This window comes from Microcaecilia unicolor, chromosome 2 (genome assembly GCF_901765095.1).
Source record: "Microcaecilia unicolor chromosome 2, aMicUni1.1, whole genome shotgun sequence".
Taxonomy (NCBI): domain Eukaryota; kingdom Metazoa; phylum Chordata; class Amphibia; order Gymnophiona; family Siphonopidae; genus Microcaecilia; species Microcaecilia unicolor.
In genome coordinates this window covers 320,659,950-320,680,960 of record NC_044032.1, presented here as the reverse complement: position 1 = coordinate 320,680,960, position 21,011 = coordinate 320,659,950, and the positions used below count along the sequence as shown (strand labels likewise).

Here is a 21,011-nt window from a genome sequence, read left to right as displayed (position 1 = left end):
TATCAAAGGGCCTGTTCCCACCAGACCATGGACGCATTCTTCTCACGCCCATACGCAAAAACACCAAGGTGACAAATGATGTAATCTCTAATTACTGCCCTGTAGCTTCAATACCTCTGTTGGTCAAGGTCATGGAGAGTACAGTCAACATTCAACTAAGGGAAAATGAAGTTCTTACCATGATAATTTTCTTTCCTTTAGTCATAGCAGATGAAGCCATTACGTATGGGTTGTGTCCATCAACCAGCAGGGGGAGATAGAGAGTACTCAATTTTTCACAGTGCCTCATGGCCAGCTAGCTCCACTGCCTCTTCAGTATTTGAAGCTTCCAAAGCAGTATGGCAAACCACAATGGGAATAACATGAACTTTCCTCACAGCGAACGATGGCCCCTTAACAAGGGCATAAACTCCAAAAAAGGAGGGAATGAACTCATCCTCCTGGAGGGAATAAACTCATCCTCCCAAAACATGAACTGGAGGGAATGAACTCATCCTCCTATAACTGTAACAAGAATCCTGAAGACTGTTTTCCGATTCCCCAAGGAAGGAATATAACTTCAGGAAACAAGAACAGCACCTAAAATCAGAATCACTGCAATACAATCATACAGGGAGGGCTCATGGCTTCATCTGCTATGACTAAAGGAAAGAAAATTATCATGGTAAGAACCTAATTTTCCCTTCCTTGTCATCAAGCAGATGAAGCCATTACGTATGGGATGTATCAAAGCAATCCCTAAATAGGGTGGGAACAAGCCACACCACGCGCTAGCACCTGTGCTCCAAAACGCGCATCCCTCCTGGCAGCCACATCCAGCCTGTAATGTCAGGCGAAAGAGAGCTTAGAAGCCCATGTTGCAGCACTGCAAATCTCATGAAGAGATAGTGCTCCAGTTTCCGCCCAGGAAGAGGAAATTGCTCTTGTGGAATGTGCCTTAAAGGCTTCAGGCGGAGCCCGGCCTGACAGCAGATATGCTGAAAAGATAGCTTCTTTGAGCCAACGGGCTATAGTGGCTTTAGACGCTGAAGACCCTCTGCGAAGACCTGCAAACAGCACAAAAAGATGATCAGAAGTCCTGAAAGAATTTGTAATTCGCAGATACTGCAACAGAGTCCTGCGCACATCCAAAAGGTGCAACTGCCCAAATGAATCTGGAAACTCCTCCTCAACAAAGGAGGGAAGAAAAACAGGCTGGTTTAGGTGAAATGCTGAAACCACCTTAGGCATGAAGGAAGGCACGGTCCGAACCGTGACTCCTGACTCTGAGAATTGCAGAAAAGGGTCTCTACAGGACAGCGCCTGGAGCTCTGACACCCGTCTCGCCGAGGTAATGGCCACTAAAAAGACGGCCTTCAGTGTCAAATCGTTCTCTGAAGCACGCCGAAGCGGTTCAAAGGGAGCCCCCTGAAGGGCCTTCAATACTAACCCCCGGTTCCAAGCTGGACAAGGTGCCCACACGGGAGGACGGAGCCGAAGCACCCCTCTAAGAAACCGTGCCACATCTGGATGAGCAGCTAAGGACACGCCTTCAACCTTGCCACGCAGGGAGGCCAATGCTGCCACATGCACCCGCAGGGAATTATAGGCCAAGCCTTTGTGTACACCATCCTGCAAAAAGTCCAGAATCGGCGAGACAGGAGCCCGCAACGGAGAAAGCGCTCTTGAAACACACCAGACTTCAAACTGGCGCCAAATCCTGGCATAAGCCACGGAAGTGGAGCGCTTACGGGCCTGCAGGAGAGTGGAAATTACCTCAGTACCTTTCCGCTCTCATCTCTCCCTACACTACTCCCCGTGAACTCCGTTCACTGGGTAAATGTCTCCTGTTGTCCCCCTTCTCCCCCACTGCTAACTCCCGGCTCCGTTCCTTCTATCTCGCTGCTCCCTATGCCTGGAATAGACTCCCTGAGCCAGTACGTCAGGCTCAGTCTCTGGCTGTCTTCAAGTCTAAGCTTAAAGCCCACCTCTTTGCTACTGCTTTCGACTCCTAACCATGACTCTCTTACTCAACACCCTCACTTATCACCTCTACCACTGCAATTTCCCCACCCCTAGCTGTCTGTTCGTCTGTCCAATTTAGATTGTGAGCTCTGTTGAGCAGGGACTGTCTTTTCATGTTAATTTGTACAGCGCTGCGTAAGTCTAGTAGCGCTATAGAAATGTTTAGTAGTAGTAGTAGTAGTATTTGAGTAGCCTTTATCTCTCAATTGCGCCCTCTCAATCGCCATGCCATAAGACCAAAGCGGCAGGAGTCCTCCATGGCCACCGGACCCTGTGACAATAGGTGTGGAACCAGAGGTAATGGAAAGAAAGCCTCCAACAGCATCTGTCGGAGGTCTGCATACCAAGGCCTCCTGGGCCAATCCGGGGCGATGAGCACCACTTCTCCTGGATGCAGCCGAATCCGCAGGAGCACTCGCCCTATCAAGGGCCACGGAGGGAAGACATACAGCAAGGCCAGGGTTGAGCCAAGGCATCCAACCCGGCAGAGCGAGGATCCCTCCGTCTGCTGAAGAAGCACGGGACTTTGGCATTGGAACTGGTCGCCATAAGATCCATCACTGGCTTGCCCCATTTGGCACATATCTGCAGGAATACATCGTCTGCTAGTTCCCACTCCGCTGGATCGATCTGATGCCTGCTTAGATAGTCGGCTTGCACGTTGCTCTGACCTGCTGACAGGGACTGTAGATGCAGCTCGGCCCAGTGGCAAATTTGTTCGGCCTGCGCGGCTAGAGCTCTGCACTGTGCCGCCTTGTCGATTTATGTAGGCCACTGCTGTCGTGTTGTCCGACATCACTCGGACAGCCAATCCTTCCAAGGTCACTTGAAAGGCCAGAAGAGCCAGAAACACCGCTTTCAACTCCAGGCGGTTGATAGACCACTCTGACTCGTCGGGCGTCCACAGACCCTGGGCAAGCTTCCCCTGACAATGTGCGCCCCAGCCCTTCAGGCTGGCATCTGTCACCACTAGGCACCAATCGGGGAGCGCCAGCAGCATTCCCCGCCGCAACATGCTGTCCGAGAGCCACCACTCCATACTGAGGCGGGCCACAGGAAGCCAAGAAAGTCTGCACTGATAATCCTGAGATACTGGAGACCATCATTGAAGTAGAGAATACTGTAGAGGTCTCAGGTGCGCTCTCGCCCATGGCACCACTTCCAAGGTGGCCGTCATCGATCCCAACAGCTGGACAATGTCCCAAGCTCGTGGGCGGGGCATCCTCAGGAGCAGATGGACCTGATTCTGAAGCTTGCACCGCCTTTGCTCGGGAAGAAACACATAGCCCGAGGCTATATCGAACCTGGCCCCCAAATATTCTAGAGATTGCGAGGGGGTCAGGTAACTTTTGGCCATATTGACGGCCCAGCCCAGAGGTTGAAGGACTGAAACCACTCTGGCTGTAGCTAGATGACTCTCTTTTTCTGAGTCTGCTCTGATGAGCCAGTCGTCTAGGTACAGGTGAACCCGGATACCCTCTCGCCTGAGAAAGGCAGCTACTACCACCATTACCTTGGAGAAGGTTCAGGGAGCGGTGGCGAGGCCAAAAGGCAAGGCCCGAAACTGGAAATGTTTTCCCAACACCGCAAACCGCAGAAACTTCTGGTGCGGGGGCCAAATTGGTATGTGCAAGTAAGCTTCTTTCAGGTCCAGAGACGTGAGAAACTCTCCTGGCTGTACCGCCGCAATGACGGAGCGCAGGGTTTCCATGTGAAAATGCCGCACTCTTAAGGACTTGTTTAGCTCCTTTACGTCCAGGATCGGGCGAAAAGACCCGCCTTTTCGTGGCACCACAAAGTAAATGGAGTAGCGGCCTAGACCTTGTTCGACGGGAGGCACCAGGGTCACAGCCCCTATCCGGCACAGACTGTGCAAAGTCTCCTCTACCGCCGCCCGTTTGGCGGCAGAACACAACACGTCTCTCACCGGGGCATCGAATTCTATTCGGTATCCGTCTCTGATCAGGTCCAAGACCCACTGATCTGCGGAGATTTTGGCCCACTCCTCAAAAAAGAGAGAAAGTCTTCCTCCGATGACAGGAAATGAGGAGGGGGCCGGCGCACCATCATTGAGAGGGTCATCCCTGAACTCCAGGCCTTGAACCGGCAGCTGCGGAAGGTTTGTCCGAGCGAAAGGAGTTTCTCTGCTGAAAGCGGGCACGCGAAGTGAACCCAGCAGCACGCCCCGGGCGGTACCTTCTAGCTTCACGGAACCGAGGTCTGTAAGAGGAGCGGACCGCCTGACCCTTAGAGGAAGGCTTCAGCCTATCTTCGGGCAAGCGCTGAGGTTTGGAATCCCCCAGGCCTTTAACAATGTTTTCCAGCTCCTCACCAAACAGGAGAAGGCCTTGAAAGGGCAACTTCACCAACCTTTGCTTAGAGGCCATGTCCACCGCCCAATGTCGTAGCCAAAGAGTGCGGCGAGCCGCCACTGCTACAGCCATTTGTTTAGCCGAAGCTCTGACCATATCATAAAGGGCGTCAGCCAAAAAGGACAAGGCCGACTCCATCCGCGGAGCCACTTCAGATAAGGTCTCCGCTCCATCACCAGGCTGTTCCACTGCCTGCTGTAACCAAGCCAGGCAGGCTCTAGCAGCATAACAACTGCATGCAGACGCCCAAAGAGTGAGACCTGCCAAATCAAAGGACCGCTTCAGAGCTGAATCAAGCCTGCGGTCTTGAATATCCTTCAGGGCAACACCTCCTTCAACAGGGAGGGTAGTTCTCTTTGTCACAGCCGTGACCAGGGCATCCACTTTAGGCATTGCAAAGCGAGCCAAATGTTCCTCACTCAGAGGGTATAATTGCCCCATTGCCCTGGCAACCTTCAAAGGTCCCTCGGGGTCAGCCCATTGAGCCGAAATAAGCTCTTGGATGGAGTCATGCAAAGGAAAGGCTTGAGCAGGCTTTCTGGTACTAGTCATCCTTGGATTAACAGAGGAGGCTGTGCCACTCCCAGGATCTTCAATCGAGAGGGCTTGTAAGGCATCTGAAATAAGCGCTGGCAGCTCCTCGCGGTGGAAAATCCTCACCGCAGATGGATCATCAAGCTCCTGTGGCAATTCTGCACCCGACTCTGGCTCCTCAGCCCAAGAAGTTCGGCCAGACCCCTCAGAATCCTCATAGCCCAACCACAGGGGGGAAAAGGGGGGTGCGCCACACTCAGAAGGGGAATTAGTCCTTCTGCGTTTATCAGGAGGATAAGAAACAGGCAAAGCCAACTCCAAAAGGCCAGGATCCACCGGGGGGGGGGGGGGGGGGGGGCAGGCAGAGGGTCAGAAGAACCCTGTGGAAGAGCTCTTTTAAGCATGTACACCCTATGCAGCATTAAAACAAAATCAGGGGAGAAAACCGCTCCCTGACCGCCCGGATCCTGCCCAGGGCTATCAGCTCTATTATTAGCCACACTCAGAGGGCCCCCCCCCCCCCGGATTCAGGGCTCTCCGTCGCAACGGAGGCCGCGCCATGTGAAAAATCCAAAATGGCGTCCGCTGCCAGCTCAGAGCGCAAAAGATCGCTGCTCGCCATGCTCGGGCCGGCTCTACCGTCTGTACAGCACGAATTACAGAGCCCTGCTGCTGATTTGCGCTTGCCACATTTAGAACAGCACTTTACAGTCTCTGCAGCCATCGCCGAAAACGGCGGTAAAATTCAAAAATGGCGGTTCACGCCAAAAACGTCCCGATCGCGGGCCCACCCCAAAGAAGTCAGAAAACACTCTTACCTCACTAGACCGAGTATCACAGCTCCGGTCCTGCAGAAGAATCTCAAGAGAAAAAACCTCTTTTCCAAGATCGCTGCGCTAAAGCGCGACGTGACTTTAATTAATTATTTATTTATTTTAATGCTGTGAGGAAAGCAGAGGCAAAAGAGGTAAATAAAAACACTCCGGAGGCTCAGATATGTGGGAAAGGCAGGGAAAGGCGAACCAATGTGCCTGCATCCACTGAGCGGGAAAGGACAGGGAAAAGCAAGCTAATATGTCCACATCCACGGGGGCATGGGTAAGGCAGGGAAAGGGCTGACCTATGTGCCTTCACAGTGAAGCTGCTATAGCCTTTAACACCCCGGCTAACAACTGGCAAGCCAGGAGCCACCCCCAGGCAGATTTTTGATGGAGCTCGAAGAAGCTGTAGCCACCCTGCTTGGGGAGATAGAGAATACTGAAGAGGCAGTGGAGCTAGCTGGCCATGAGGCACTGTGAAAAATTGAGTGCTATCTCCCCCTGCTGGTTGATGGACACAACCCATACGTAATGGCTTCATCTGCTTGATGACAAGGAAACAAAAGTTTTTTCTTCTTCTTTTTTTTTTTTTAAACAACCTTCTTCACTAGAGACAGGAATTAAAAAAGGTTTACCTCAGAGGCAGAAAAGGAGGGAAAAACTGTTTCCTTTTTTATAAACAACCTTCTTCACTAGTGACAGAAATTAATAAAGGTTTACCTCAGAGGCAGGAAAGGAGGGGAAAAAAAGTTTCCTTTTTTTTCTTTTATAAACAACCTTCTTCACTAGTGACAGGAATAAATAAAGGCTTACCTCAGAGGCAGAAATTCAGATATACCTACCACCACAGAAGAGAAGAACCCCAAAGGGGAGACAAATTACTCCATGCCACAATCAACCATCACCCTGCTAGAAAGACAGCCAGGGGAGGGAACCAGGGTCACTGGATATCACCCTAGCTGGCAGATGAGGAACTCAGGACCACTGAGTATCATCTAAAACTAGTTCCAACACGGCTACCCCTGGCTCCACTGTCACCAGAAGAATCTGGGACAGGAGCTACCAGCCAGCAATCCAGAGCAGCTGCACGATCTGTCCACCATCCGCTAGGAGACAGAGAAAATACTGAACATTCCAGGCTGCACGATACCCTTAAGGGGTAGTTTACTTGGAACTATTTTCTCTGTCTCCTTCCGCTGGTAGATGGACATAACCCATTTGTTTGGACTGGTCTGGTATAGATGACAAGGAATCGAAGATAGAACCAGGGGCATAGCCAGTCCTTCAATTTTGGGGGGACCCAAGGATAGACTGGGGGGGGGGGGAGGGGAGCAATAAATTCCTTCTGTTTCTCCCCCAAAGAAATGCAGTGCCTGAGCAGCTGCCCGCCTCCATGCGCTGTTTCTGTAATGTAGTAGTCAGCATCATGCCTCCAGGAACTGACTCCAAGCATGCTGAATTCTTGCACAAACTAAGCATGTGCGAGAAACCCCAGCATCGGCAGCAGGAGACATGCTGTGGACTTCTGCATTACAGAAGATGTGCAAGGAGGGGAGAAGCTCAGGAACTGCATTTTTTTTGGCTGGCGGGGTTTTGGCATCCCTGCCAGCTGCATCAGGGGGTGCTGCAGGTTTGGACGGGGCCCGAGCCCAAAGTGTGGGAGGGGACGGGCCCCCAAAGCACCCCCCCCCCCCCGCCCAAGGCTACACCACTGGCATAGACAGTGTTAGGGAATGGAGTGAACGTCTAACGATGAAGATTACTGCAGGTATTAGAAGAAACTAACACGTGCTAGAAAGAGTGGTTATGTCACGTTTATGCAATATAGGAGATGCTTCTTATGAAAATTATATAGTCCTATTGTACAGGTAAAAACTGGCTTTGAGTAGAATTTGTTTTCCTCAGAGATGTACGAGAATTCATCAACAAAGACAAGATCAAGCATATGGCCTGCAGAGTGGGCAGGATCAGTTAGCATTTGACCATCCCACAAACTGCCCCCAACTCAAAAATCAATACCCTGCAACCACTCCACTCTGAAAACTAGTACCCACAAAATTCTATCTACTTCCTCTTCCACATGTGCCCCTCCCCAACCCCAGTCACCTTCCTGACACAACACATGTCCAGCACACACAGAACACAGAAACAGACAATGCTAATATTTTCTTATTCCTTTTATTTCATTTTCTTTGTTATTAATTGTACCCTGAAAACTACCTCAAGAAACACAGTTTTTATTATTTGCTATGTGTATTGTAGCCAACATCTGTTGCTGTGGACAAAGCCAGATACTGGCAAACTCTGTGTGCGTATGTTTAGGTGGGTCCTATAAAATGTCCACAGGGCTCAGGAAGATACAATTGCTACCTGTCTAGCTTTTTTCCCCTAGACATTAGCAGAATTTTAAATCAACGTCCAGAAGGCAGAATGGTTATTTATGTCTGGACAATTTATGATTAAATCCTAAATACTCTTATCTTCAGTTCTTTAGTTCCCCCAGACCTCCCCCTCCTGATGAATGAGCCTGCCCTGCCTAGTAAATTGGACTAGCTATAGAGACAGAGTAGGAACCAGCAAATGGGAAGGCAATAGGGGTGGAAGTAGAGGAATGGAGGACAACTCTAGTTTCTGGAAAAGAAGAGGAGATCTGGAGGAAGATAAATAAAACCCTCCAAAAAAATGCCACAAAACATTTCTTTATGTAAGTGATCATAAACCCAGCTGTTAATATTTAAATTTATAACATCACTTAAGTCCAAACTTCTTTCGTATACCAACCACCTTGAGTCTTAGAAAATATTTTTTATCTTGTACATCAATTCTTTAAAAAGCCTTGCAGCTTCAAATTATATCACTTGCATATCTTCCGTACAAGATTACATAAAATGCATACACGGACGCCAACACCTACATGCGGCATGATGTGGTCTGATCAGCTAAAGAATAAAACTTTCAGTCAGCCTATTTTATATCATATTAGTGGTCAGAAAACATTTCAAAAAACATCACATACCTAAAGTGCAAGAGAATTTCTCCACGTTGCATCGGTGTCTGCCATCTTTGTGCTTGTTCCACCCATGTGCAGTGTTGTGTTTTTATAATGCTTCAAGGCTCAGAGCGTCAGTAACTCATAACCACACCCCCTGTCATCACGTCTCATTATATTGCAGCTACCCAATCAATTTCTAAATTTAAGCCCCCAGGGGTCATTGTTCCTAGTGTATAAATCCACCATTGCTCTTTATAGCAGAGAAGGCTGTCAACATCACCCCCCTCTCTCCCCAATTGGATCTGGTCAATGACACGCCACTTAATGTCTAACCAATCATGCTGTTTGATCAACCAACGGTTTACAATGGGAGCTGTAAGGGTGGTGTGTAAATTCTTGATTTATGTTCATTTCGTCTATATTTCACTGGTCTCCTTGATTTACCCACATATATTAATTGACAGGGACAAAATATCATATAAATCATGTTGCTGCTGTTACCATTAGTATTATGTCGTGCTGTAAAGTTTTGCATGTTCCCAGTCACCTGCCAATCAATTGCTTGGATAGTTAATGCACACCACTGACACTTTCCACATTGACCGTCAATAAGATCATCCTAATTGTGTAAATATTCTAATCGTTTATAAGAAAGCATTTTGCCAATAGTTCTACCCCTACTACGGTAGGCGATTAACGGTCTCTCCTGCAACGAAGGGTGAACCTGTAGAACAGTCCAATATTTATGAATCAAAGATGTAACTCTAGAACTTCCTGACATATGCGGGAGCACTGCTACTGTTCTGTTCTCTACCTCCTTATTAGAATACTGCAATAACAGCTCTTTGGGCATAGTTTGCCCTCAGATATGCTTTCTTAATCGCTTTCAAGGGGTTACCACTATACAAAAATCTTTCCCATAATTTTCTAGCTTGTTCCTCAAAATCTTGATCTCTTGAACAAATCTGTCTGATTCTTAGGAACTGACTTATGGGAAGACTCATTTTTAATCTGTATGGGTGAAAACTATGAAAATGCAATAAACTATTTCTAGCTATTTTTTGCGAAACACTGTGGTGATTAATTGGCCAAGGTCAATGATTACTTTGGTGTCCAAAAATTCAATTTCTTTTATGTTCCATGTTATGGTGAACTGTAATGCTGTAGAATTTGCGTTGAGCCAATCAAAAACCGCTTGTAATTGATCAACCGTGCCCTCCCATAAGAAAATATCATCTAGGAATCTCTTCCATAGTGAAATGTGGGTAAACCAAGGGGAGGAATAGACTACCCTCTGTTCAAATTCAGCCACAAATAGCGTTGTCACTGAAGGGGCTAATGAAGCTGAATACACAAAAATATGTATGAAACCGAACATAAAGAGATGCAGTAGCTTAGCACAGAGGCCAAAGCAGTAAAACGTGCAAGGCTTTGTGTGGGCCTACCACAGGGTGAGCACATCTTTAGTGCACAATTTTGTGGGCACACAGTGGCTTAAAAGGGTTTTGAACAGAAGCCAATCCTGCACAAAGTCCTGCGTTAAACACCAGTACACAGCATATTAAAATCAATGGCAACGAGGCTATTTGCTATTCTGCACAGATGCAGAGAAGTGCACAGAAGACTGAAAGACCGAGCACAACACCAGGGCTTTAATGACTAATCTGTGAAGGCTTAAAAGGTTAGCTCATTCTTCTGCAAGTCACCTTAGTGGGGATTTCGTGCCTGTTAGTTCTCTTCATTGCCAGTGTGTAATACCAAAACATTTTTTTTTGTTCCACAGAGAGCATGGTAACAAAACTGCCAAGGGGGCCAACTTCCTATGCGTGAGATTTAGGGCCTACCCCACCCATAACTGCACCCAGCCCCACCCACAACTCTGCCCAACCTTGCACAAATCCAACCATAACAGCACCAGCGTTAGACTCTCCTCCCAGTGGCAGAAGGGAGAGGCCTTCCTAAAACGTCATTTCTTGCTGATACGGGATCAGCAGCAGCAGATGACGACATTTTAGGAAGGTCTCTCCTGCTGAGGCTGGAAGCAGAGGCTGCTCAGTGGTAGATCCCAGCTCCTTTGCAGGAGATGACCTGCAAAAGCAGGAGACTTAGCAGGTCTGTGGTAAAAAAAGACAAAACTGAAGGGGAGGTGTGCTCATTAGAGGCCGACCGAATTTTGGTTTTGGTTAGAGTGCCGAAACTTGCTCAAAATTCTTTTTCTGCCTGGATTCGGTTTTGCCAAAGAGGCTACGGCCATGGTTTCGGTTGGAAGTGACCAGCTGTGGAAGCCAAATATATGTGCTTTGCCCTGTTTATCCCTCCTTTCCCCCCCAACAGGTATTGCCTCCCCTGCCCACCTGTAGGAACCCCCTCCCCATTGGGCCTATCTTACAATCCCTGGCATTCTAGGCGTGTAGTAAGAGAGCAGGAGTGATCCCCAGTCGCTCCTGCCCACGGCTGGCTCTGCTCTCAAAATGGTTGCCATGATCTCTAGTGGCAATCTTGTGTACCACAAGAGGTCATAGCAGCCATTTTGATAGCAGAGTAGACATGGGCAAGAACAACTGGGCACTCCAAATGTGGTGCAAAGTCAGCCATTATAAAAGCACTGTGGCTTTTAGTTTCAGATTCATTAGCTGAGGTCCATGTGTGCAGATGATATTTTGCTTGGAAGTAAAATATAGTCTTTCATTATTTAAATTATAATATATATTCTAGCTTGGATACTATTTGGGTGATTCTAAAGAATTTCCAGGCTCTGTTGGGTATGATGAAAATGAAGCATTTTAATCAAACTTGTGGCTTGTAGAAACTGGATTCTACAAGAAAGGAGCCTGCAGTGATTATTTTCAAGCACTGGTCAAGGTTTTAGGGAAATTATATTACAATGAAATTAAGTTTATATATTAGAAAATAATTTAAGAGGAGGAAGTGACGTCACGCAAAGAGATGGGAGCTTGAATAACGAGCTCCGTCAGGGCAAGCTATTCAAATCCCTTTAAACCCTTTTCTGTTGCAGTTTCCAGGGGGGAAAAGAGAGAAGACGAGTTGATAACGATGCCCCCGAAGAAGGGGTTAGAGAAATTTAAGTTCTCCGTGACCCCCGGAGCAAAAGCGGCAGCGGTGTTGTTGGCGGGATCGGAGCGGGGCTCTGCTAAAATGGCAGCGTCGGCAGGCGCGAGACGCACGGAGCAGCATGGCGAGGCAGGAGTAGTGAAGTGCTCCGAAGATAAGGAGGAGGCCCCCGGGGTGTTACTCGGCGAATCGGTCGAGGGGCAGGGAAGCTGTGCTGACAAATCGGAGGTACTGTTAAAGGAGAGGGGAGAGCTGAGCAATCTGGATGGAGAGCCGGAGGAAGACTTGGCAGAAGGAACTGTAGGGCAAATGGAGCTACCCAGAGCTCAGAGAGACCAGAGGACCCCGGGGCCCATAATAGCTAAGGTAGTGGTACGGGCTGAAGGGGATGTTGTGCATAAAGAAGCAGATGGCTGTGTGGACCTGGGGACATTGGAGGTCAGTGCTCAGAGGGAGCTACAGGGTGCGGGAAGAAGTTTAGTGAAAATGAAGAAAAAAATGGCAGGGTCTGAGGATCCAATGAGGAATGGACAGCTGGAGGAGAGAGACTCTGGGATGGGGGAGCCAGTGAATAGAGCAGTACAAGCCTGGTTCCAGGAGCTGAAGGAGGATTTTGCTGGAGTTCGAAAGGATATTCATATGGCCACGAGAGACATTCATACTGAATTGAGAGATTTAGGGTCTCGGGTTGGTAAGGAGGAGGAGGAGGAGGTAGAGACCCTTAAGAAAGAAGTGAGTTTGGTGCGTCAAGTGCTCTCAGGTGAGCAGGAAGAACTCCAAAATGTTAAGGAGCACTTGGAAGACCTGGAAAACAGGTCCCGAAGAAACAATTTACTTTTTAAGGGGATTCCGGAGTCTGATGTCTTTGTCAATTGTGTGAGTTTATTCTTTATCCAGATGGGAGGAGTGAAAGATCTGATTTGCAGATACAGACAGCTCACAGGGCACCAGGGTCACAGCAGGACTTTGCTCCGAGGGATATTGTGGTTTGTTTTGCAAATTTCCCTATAAAAGAGAAGATTTTAGCCAAGGCGAGACAACAGGGAGAAATCAAGTGGAAGAACTGCAAAATTGGAGTGTATCAAGACTTGGCCTGGAGCACTCTGCAGAAACGTAGATCCTTTAGGGAAGTTACTGTTTTTATGAGAGCTAAAGGGATACGGTATCAGTGGCTGTTCCCATTTGCTATGTGGCTAACAGTGGAGGGGAAATCCCGCAAGATCAAGAACCCGGAGGCGTGGTCAGCTCTGAGTGCATTAGGATGCAAAGGACTTCCGAATTGGATGGAGAAGGCTGAGCGGGTTAAAGATTCAGTTCTGGCCACGGGATGGCAGGAGGGGACGAGAGGGAAGACAACTGTGATGTCCATTTCTTGAAGGGAGGAGGAGAGGAGATGAACCGCATATGAATGACATTCAGTAGAAGAGGACTGGGGTAGTATAATGGGAATAGCGGGAGGGGTTCAGGGGAGGGCAGTGAAGGGGGGTTAGAGTGGAGGGGGGAATTAAAGCGGAAAAGATAGAGGGGGGGATAGAGGAAAGTAAGGGATTGGGTCATGAATAAGGGATGTTTTAGGCCCTGGGTGTGTGAGTCATTTCCTTTGTGATGGCTGGACTGCAGTTAGGCGGATCCGGCACTATTGGGGGGGGGGGGGGGGGGGGGGGGGGGGGGAGGGAGAGTATGAGGAAGGGAAAATCTTTGGTGGTTGGTACATGGAATGTGAATGGATTAAATAATCATGGGAAGCGGAGTGTTTAAAGAACTAGAGAATTTGAAATGGGAAATTACATTTTTGCAAGAAACTCATCTCCGACCAAGGGATACCCATATGCTACATCGCAGGCAGTATCAAGAAGTGGTGACATATCGGGGGGGGGGGGGGGGGGGGAGGTGAAGAGGGTGGGGGGGATAGCTATCCTTATTAGGCAAAATTGTGGGTTTGTCACAGCGAGTGTGGGAAGAATTAAGGGAGGTGAGGGGACAATTGATGCAAATGCAGATGGAGGAGGTGGAGTTTATGCGATATAAATTAAAGCAACAGGTTTTTGAATTTGCAAATAAGTCTAGCAAAATGCTAGCTAGATATCTGAAGGCCAGAAAGGGGCGCTCTAATATACAAAAAATTCAAGGGGGGGAGTTGGAAATACACGAATAGGGAGATAGGGGAATGTTTTTTGAAATATTATGAAAAATTGTACAGTGTAGAAGGGGGGGTTGGGGAGGAGGGTTGGGCCCAGTATCTGCACAGGATTCCCCTGCAGCAGTTGGATGCGGCTGAGAAAGCTAGGATTGGGGAACCTATTCGATTGCAAGAGGTACAGGGTGTGATCAAGACATGTCCGAATGGGAAAGCTCCAGGATTAGATGGATATACAGGGCAATTTTATAAATGCTACGTTGAGAAAGTGAGTGATTTATTAGTGAGGGTAGGAAATGGGAGTTTTAGAGGGGGGAGGGTTTCTCAGATCTATGTCAGAGGCGGGGGGGGGGGGGGGGGGGTGGCTATTCCTAAGCCTGGGAAGGATCCAGGGAATTTCAGGCCTATTTCGTTATTGAATGTCGAGGCGAAGATAGTGGCGAAAGTATTGGCGAATAGGTTGGCTAGAGTGCTGCCCAAGCTAGTGAATGCGGATCAGGCGGGATTTATTCCAGGCAGGCAGGTAGGGGATAATATTAGGCGCACTTTGAATTTGATATGGGAAGCCACTGATGCGGAAAAGGCATTTGATAGGGTTAGCTGGGGATTTTTGTGGGGAGTGTTGGAGCGGATGGGTTTGGGGGGTAATTTTTATAAGTGGTTGGCAGCTTTTTATGATAAGCCAAGGGCTTGTCTTCAAATAAATGGGGGATATACGAATTTCTTTCCAGTGGAGAGAGGGACCAGCAGGGATGCTCGCTTTCTCCTCTCTTGTTTGCGATGTATATGGAGCCATTGGCGAAAGTCATGCACCAACACCCAGACTTGAGAGGAGTTAGGGTTGGGGGGAGGGAGCATAAAATAGCCTTATTTGCTGATGATGTGTTGTATATGTGGTTGATCCAGTGCAAACGTTGCCCAAGATATTGGAGATTTTGGAGGAATTTAAAGAATATGCGGGTTTTAAGGTAAATATGGCTAAAAGTGAGATATTGGATATATCACTACCCCCAGGGGCAGCAAGTAGAATGGGTGGGAGATTTCCCTTTAAATGGGCCAAAGGCAAATTTCGGTATTTGGGGATTCAAATTCCAGGTGATCTTAATAGGGTGAGCAATATTAATTATGGTAAGATAGTGGGACAAATCAAATCTGAATTGTCTAGTTGGAAGAGTTGTGGTTGGGTGGGGGTGTAATGGCACTGATCAAGATGAATGTTTTGCCACGGCTGCTTTTTCTGTTTCAAGCTTTGCCGGTAGAAAACCTTGAGGAGCTATTAAGCAGATACAAAGCTTGGTAACGCAGTTTATTTGGAATGGGAAGCATCCTAGATTAGGAAGCCGAGTGCTGAGGGGGGCGCCTGAGAGAGGAGGAAGGGCAGTTCCTAACATTGAATGGTATTATTATGCGGCGCAGGTGCGGATGATTATGGATTGGGAAGGTGAGAATAAGAAGTCTGGTGGAAAGGTCTTACAGCCCTGGTAGGGAGTTTAATTCTTACTTGTGGACTACGGAGAGGGAGGGAGGGGTTCATATAGGTTTGTATAATCCATATGTGAAGCATTTGTTAGGAGTGTGGAGGGAGGTTCAGAGGAGATGGGGACAGGAGGGAGGGGTTTCTACACTGGTTCCCCCGAGGTGGGAACCGAAATTTGGAGCAGGCAGGGAGAATGCTAGATTTGGGTATTGGGAGAGGAAGGGGTTGATACATTTTCGTAAAGTCTTACAGGGTGGAAAATTGCTGAGTTTTGAGACTGTGTTCTAGATATGAATTGACAGAAGGTGATAGGTTTGCTTATGTTCATGTTCAGCATTTTGTGGGGAATATGGGGTGGAGGGGGACAAATCCTCAAGAGAATGAATGTTTAGAAAATTTGTGGATAATTTTGAGACTGGTTCCCAGACCTATATCTGTGCTCTATAGATTTTTTCGAGGCAGTGATCCTAGGCAATTTGGGTTTCAAGGGGCATTTATTATTTATTACATTTGTATCCCGCACTTTCCCACTCAAAGCAGCTTCAATGCGGCTTACACAGTAATAGGGAATACATTGTAGAGAGAGTATAGATTAAGTAAAGCCGAGTAGTAGAATAGATAAGTTGGTAGAGATAGGTAGTGGAGAATGGATTAAGGTGGGAGGTGTAGATTGGGTCAATCTTATTCTCTCTTGGTATTTGTTAAGTAGATGGGAGAGGAGGGCGGGCCCAGGAAGAAAGAAGGGACGTCTGAGGAGGCCTGCTGAATCGCCGATCAGCTGTTATTGCCCGTGCAGCAGAGGTGAGAGGCGCTGAACGGGCCGGTAAGGCAAAGAGGGGGGGGGTCGTTGGAGGGGGGGAGCGGCGGCGACGACCTAAGGGGGGGCAGCGGGGGCGGGGCACGGGACCGAAGCATGGCGGGAGGCGGAGCTAGTGTGGGAGAATACACAGGAAGGGAGGAGGGCCGGCCCGGGGCTGCTAAAATTGGAGATTTTTCGTGCGGGGGGGGGGGGGGGGAAGCGGGGAGCAGCGGGGGGGGGGGGGGGGGGGAGGCAAGGCGTCCATACAGGATGCTCATGACGAGCGCCCTTGCCCCCTCCTGATTTTTTTTTCTTTTTTGGTGCTGAGGGAGAGGGGAGCAGCGGCGTCAATAAAGGACGCCCCTGACGCGCGTTTTCGCCCCCTAGTTATTTTTTAAAATAGATTTCACTTGTTAACTTGTAGCAGACAGCCCTAACGAGAGGTACAGACCTCTCGTTAGATTTCACAGTGTTTTCATGTGTTAAACGAATCGGAAAAGGTTAGTGTATGTCATTTCAATAGGGTTTGTAGAAGAATCCCTCATCTGCATTCCGTTTTCATTAGCTGCTAGCTTCGTCGGTAAAAGCCCTTTGATGCATGCAGTGGATCAAAATTTCCTCGTTGGAGGGTCGTTAAATGCTCATTAAGGTTTAGTGCATCTGCCTCTCTGTTTGGCATTTGAAGTATCAGACTGTTTCGTTTAAATATCTTTGTGGTACTCAAATTAGTCACAAGCCTAATACCTACCCCAGAGTTTATATGTTTAGTAAAGAAATAATTTCATAGCAAACACTAGAAATGATTTGTAGTAGTAGTACCCATGCAAAGAAACAATCTGAAGAGGGCTCATAAAACATAGGACCCCTGAAGAGCTACGTGAAGTGGTTTTTTTTTTTTTTTTAACAAGTACTGTACTTGAACATAATTTGCCTAGGAAAAATAGGTGCGAGCTAAAAGCTTAAATAAAGAAACATAACAAATGAAACTATTAAAGCTGGGGGGAGGGAACCCCTCCATTAAACAACCAATCTCACTTGAATTTTGACTCATGTTTTTGTAGTAGTATTCTTCACCAGGAATAAAATGATTCACCATAGATCGTTAGTTTAAGGTGGAATATGTTTTGTCTTTGGAGGGAGTATGAGGAAGTATTAGACCTTTAAAAGGCATTTGGAAATGCAAAAACAATCTCTGTGGGTTAACATTAGATGTAAAAGGGGTCCTTCATTACTTTGAAGGGGGGAAGAGGGGTTGGTGGTTGAGAGGCTAGGATGGGGGAGGGCAGACTTATACGGGGTCTGTGCCGGAGCCGGTGATGGGAGGCGGGACTGGTGGTTGGGAGGCGGGAAATACTGCTGCACAGACTTATATGGTCTGTGCCCTGAAAAAGACAGGTACAAATCAAGGTAAGGTATACACATGAGTTTATCGTGGGCAGACTAGATGGACCGTGCAGGTCTTTTTCTGCCATCATCTACTATGTTACTATGTTACTATGATTTCCATTTTCTTTTGTATAATGTTGCCAATTGTTCTTTAACATATAGTGGTTTAAAAGAGAAAGAAATTTGTTACATTTGTATCCCACATTTTCCCACCTATTTGCAGGCTTAATGTGGCTTACATAGCACCAGAGAGGTGTTTACAGACTCCGGGGTAAGCAATTACAGAGTGATGTTGTGGTAGGATAGGTTCATGTGGTAGGACCACATAAAAGACTCGTTCAGCTGAAAAGTTGTGTACTGTCCATTACAATCCTTAGTCATGTTGTGTGGCAGAGACCAGTCATTTATGTTGTATCAGTAGGGTATGCCCTTTTGAACAAGTGAGTTTTTAGTGTTTTTCTGAAGTGTAATTGGTCGTAAGTAGTTTTGAAGTTTGTTTAAACCGAAAAAGAAAAAAGATTCATCGTATAGCACAGCTGCTAGCTTTGGGGGGGCAGAGGTCTGGATACTTGAGCACCCGAAATATTGCACAAACTCTTTCACTGTATTCCAAGGCAGGGTAATTTGTGTTGAGATCAGAATCCCTAAACGATTTGTAAAGTTGCTTCCTATGATTTTTGTTGTTGTATCATTAAATACCCAGTGTACCTGAATGTAACATCCCGAGCTTCTACTTAAAAAGGTGTGAGCAAAATCCAAATAAATAAATAAAAACTTCTCATGTGATCCAGACCGTACCATTTGTCTTCCTTGTTATTGCAATGAATGCTTTGAAAATTCTGTTTTGCAAAGTACCAGTCCCTCCAACTCAATTTAAGTTAATTAAAAAGACCTGGTGGTGACATTGGGGTATATTCTATAAACAACATTCAAAAATGGGCACAGAAAAAGATCAGCACTAAGCGTTATTTTATAAAGGGTGCGTGCCCTTAATAGGAGTAGCACAATGCCGTTTTCTACACCTGCTGAAACTGAAACCTGGTAGAGCCCAAGTTGTGCACAGTGTTCAACTTTTTGGAATCCCCATGTCCCTCCCATGCCCACACCTCATTCTGGGTTGCATGCTATGGTATTTAGGCGCCTAGTGTTATAGAACAGCACGCAGCTAGATGTGTACCAATTAACATCAATAATTGGCTGTTAGCATCCAATTATTGATGGTTAACTGTTAGCCAAGTTGCTCGCACCTCTTGGATTTGGACCCAAATTTGGGCATCATATATAGAATAGGGTCCACTGTTACCACAGTTTGGTTACAATCAGAAGGAAAGGGTTCCATTTCTCAAAACATCCTCCTATAACCTTAAATATACAAAAAAAAAACACAAACAAAAAAACAACCTACCAGTCTGATGTGGGTTATTTTACATAAGATGTCCACAAAACACATGAATTTTTGCATTGCAGGCCTCCTTCCCAAAAGGATTTTAAACAAAATCCTTACAAATGCATAATACTTAACCCAACTCGATAAATTATACACATAGAGCTCAAGAGGGACAACGGTTGCAAAATTAAACGAAAGGAGAGGAGAGAAACCCATCTTTGCATACTTGGGCCGAACAGCGACTAATACACACTACATTCCGCTTAGCACAGAGGTGGGCATGGGTGAGGAAGGGGCACAGTCCTTACCCAGCAACGGCGAGGTCTCCGGGCAGTCGTGGAGCTCCACAGCCGGCGTGCTGACATTTTGCCAGTTGCGCTCCCAGTTCTGTGTCTGCTGGTTTTCGCTAAAGTACTGGAAGATGTTCAGCTCCTTGCCAGCCATGTAATAGACCATAATCACGAAGAGATGCAGGGCGCAGAACAGCACCAGCAGCCGGCAGATTTTCTGTAGCGAGGTGCCCGGTAGCGCAACCAGCTGCTCCTTCATCTCCCCAGCCATTGCAGTGAACTTCTTTATATGTTATTTATATTCGAATACACAAATATCTGATAAAATGCACAGCACAGAGGCCCAAAGTAGCACAACCACAGGAAATAAGTAATAGTGAAGCGAAAGTCTGCAAATTTGCGGCCTCAGGCTGCTCTTTTCCTCCTTCCCTTTTGTAATGGTTCTCGGTAGACTCCACCGCCAACTCCAGGAAACAAAGTATAATCTACAACAAAACCAATTAATAAATCTTGCAAAACACGAAGTGCAGGCAACAACTCGGCCAAGCCCCGGCTTAAATAGTGATCATCTGTCATCCTCTGGACTCCAAGGTTAGTTTTAAAAGGCACAAAAGAAATAAAAGTGGATAACGTACAACTCCTCTGCGGCGGCACTTAAGTAAATACCGCTAGGTCCAAAGAAGCGCCGACAATCGAAAAGAGAAATTGCCTCGGTCGGTGATCCATCCGACCCTGGGGGGTAATGTGCAATGCACCCGCCCCTCAACTCGCAGGCGATGTTCATTCACGTGACCCTATACAGAGGAGGAGGAAACAAACAACGATGTTACACGAGGCGCTCTTTCTTCGTGTAGGGGTCAGGGTGGGCTGTATTAGTTTCTGGTGACTTTGGTTTTTAGACAAAGCCTAGTCCTCTCGATCCTATATATGTCAACAAGAGAATTTAATAAAGAGAGGGGGGGGGGGGGACGTAGGAGAGTAGCTGGTGGGCGGTATGTAGGTTGTGGAGAAGTCCCACCAGCAGTAGGCGCGCTCTTGGTACCATTAGAAGGGCGGATCGCGCCGTGGGCATGTAAGGACAGGCCAGACGGTGGGGGTAACCGGATGTGAGGAAGCGGAGGTTTCTGTGGCTGTCGGAAAGTTACATTTTATTTCGTGCCTGAAATGTGCTTTCCCTAAAGTATATAACACGGTGGGTTCGCGCGCGGTCTGGCTTATTTAAGGACTCGATTGGTTTTTCTCGTTTTAGTGTCAACTTTAGTAGGTATCTTCTTCAAGGAGCATTTGGAAACTCTTTTAAAGTAGATATGGGCTATAGTGAAAGTTTAGACCATGGTTTTCTGGCATACTCTCCTAATTAGTTTTTTCCATATCATGCTATATCTTTGCTATTTTGATTTCTTATTTAGTTTAGCTGTTTGCTAGACTGAATTTGGAAATTAACCATTAACCATTCTTGTATCCCACTATTATCCAAAAACAAGTTTCGGTTCAAAGTGGCTTACAGTTTACATTTTGTTGGAGTTACAGTAGTGTTGTGCAATTTGGAGAGGGCATCTATAGTTCGTGTGTCTATCCATAGATTTTTTTTTAAGAGATTTGAAGTGGAAATGGTAGTGGTAGTTTTTGTTTTCAATTGTAGAGTTTTGGTGACATTTATTCATATTCATATAGTTTTTGACGAGGTAGATTTGAAAGGAAGGCAACGATATATCTTTCTGATTAACTGGAGAGTTTTTTTGA

At 47.0% G+C, this 21,011-nt stretch overlaps 1 protein-coding gene across 1 annotated transcript in view; it reads right to left on the bottom strand.

Annotated features, from left to right (window-relative positions):
- The window catches only part of B4GALT1 (beta-1,4-galactosyltransferase 1), a 242,413-nt gene extending 222,283 nt beyond the window's left edge, over positions 1 to 20,130 (bottom strand). Inside the window, 1 exon segment of the mRNA XM_030194331.1 lies at positions 19,287 to 20,130. Coding sequence (XP_030050191.1) covers positions 19,287 to 19,539 — 253 coding nt within the window. The 5' untranslated portion in view covers positions 19,540 to 20,130.
- Positions 20,131 to 21,011: the final 881 nt, after the last annotated feature.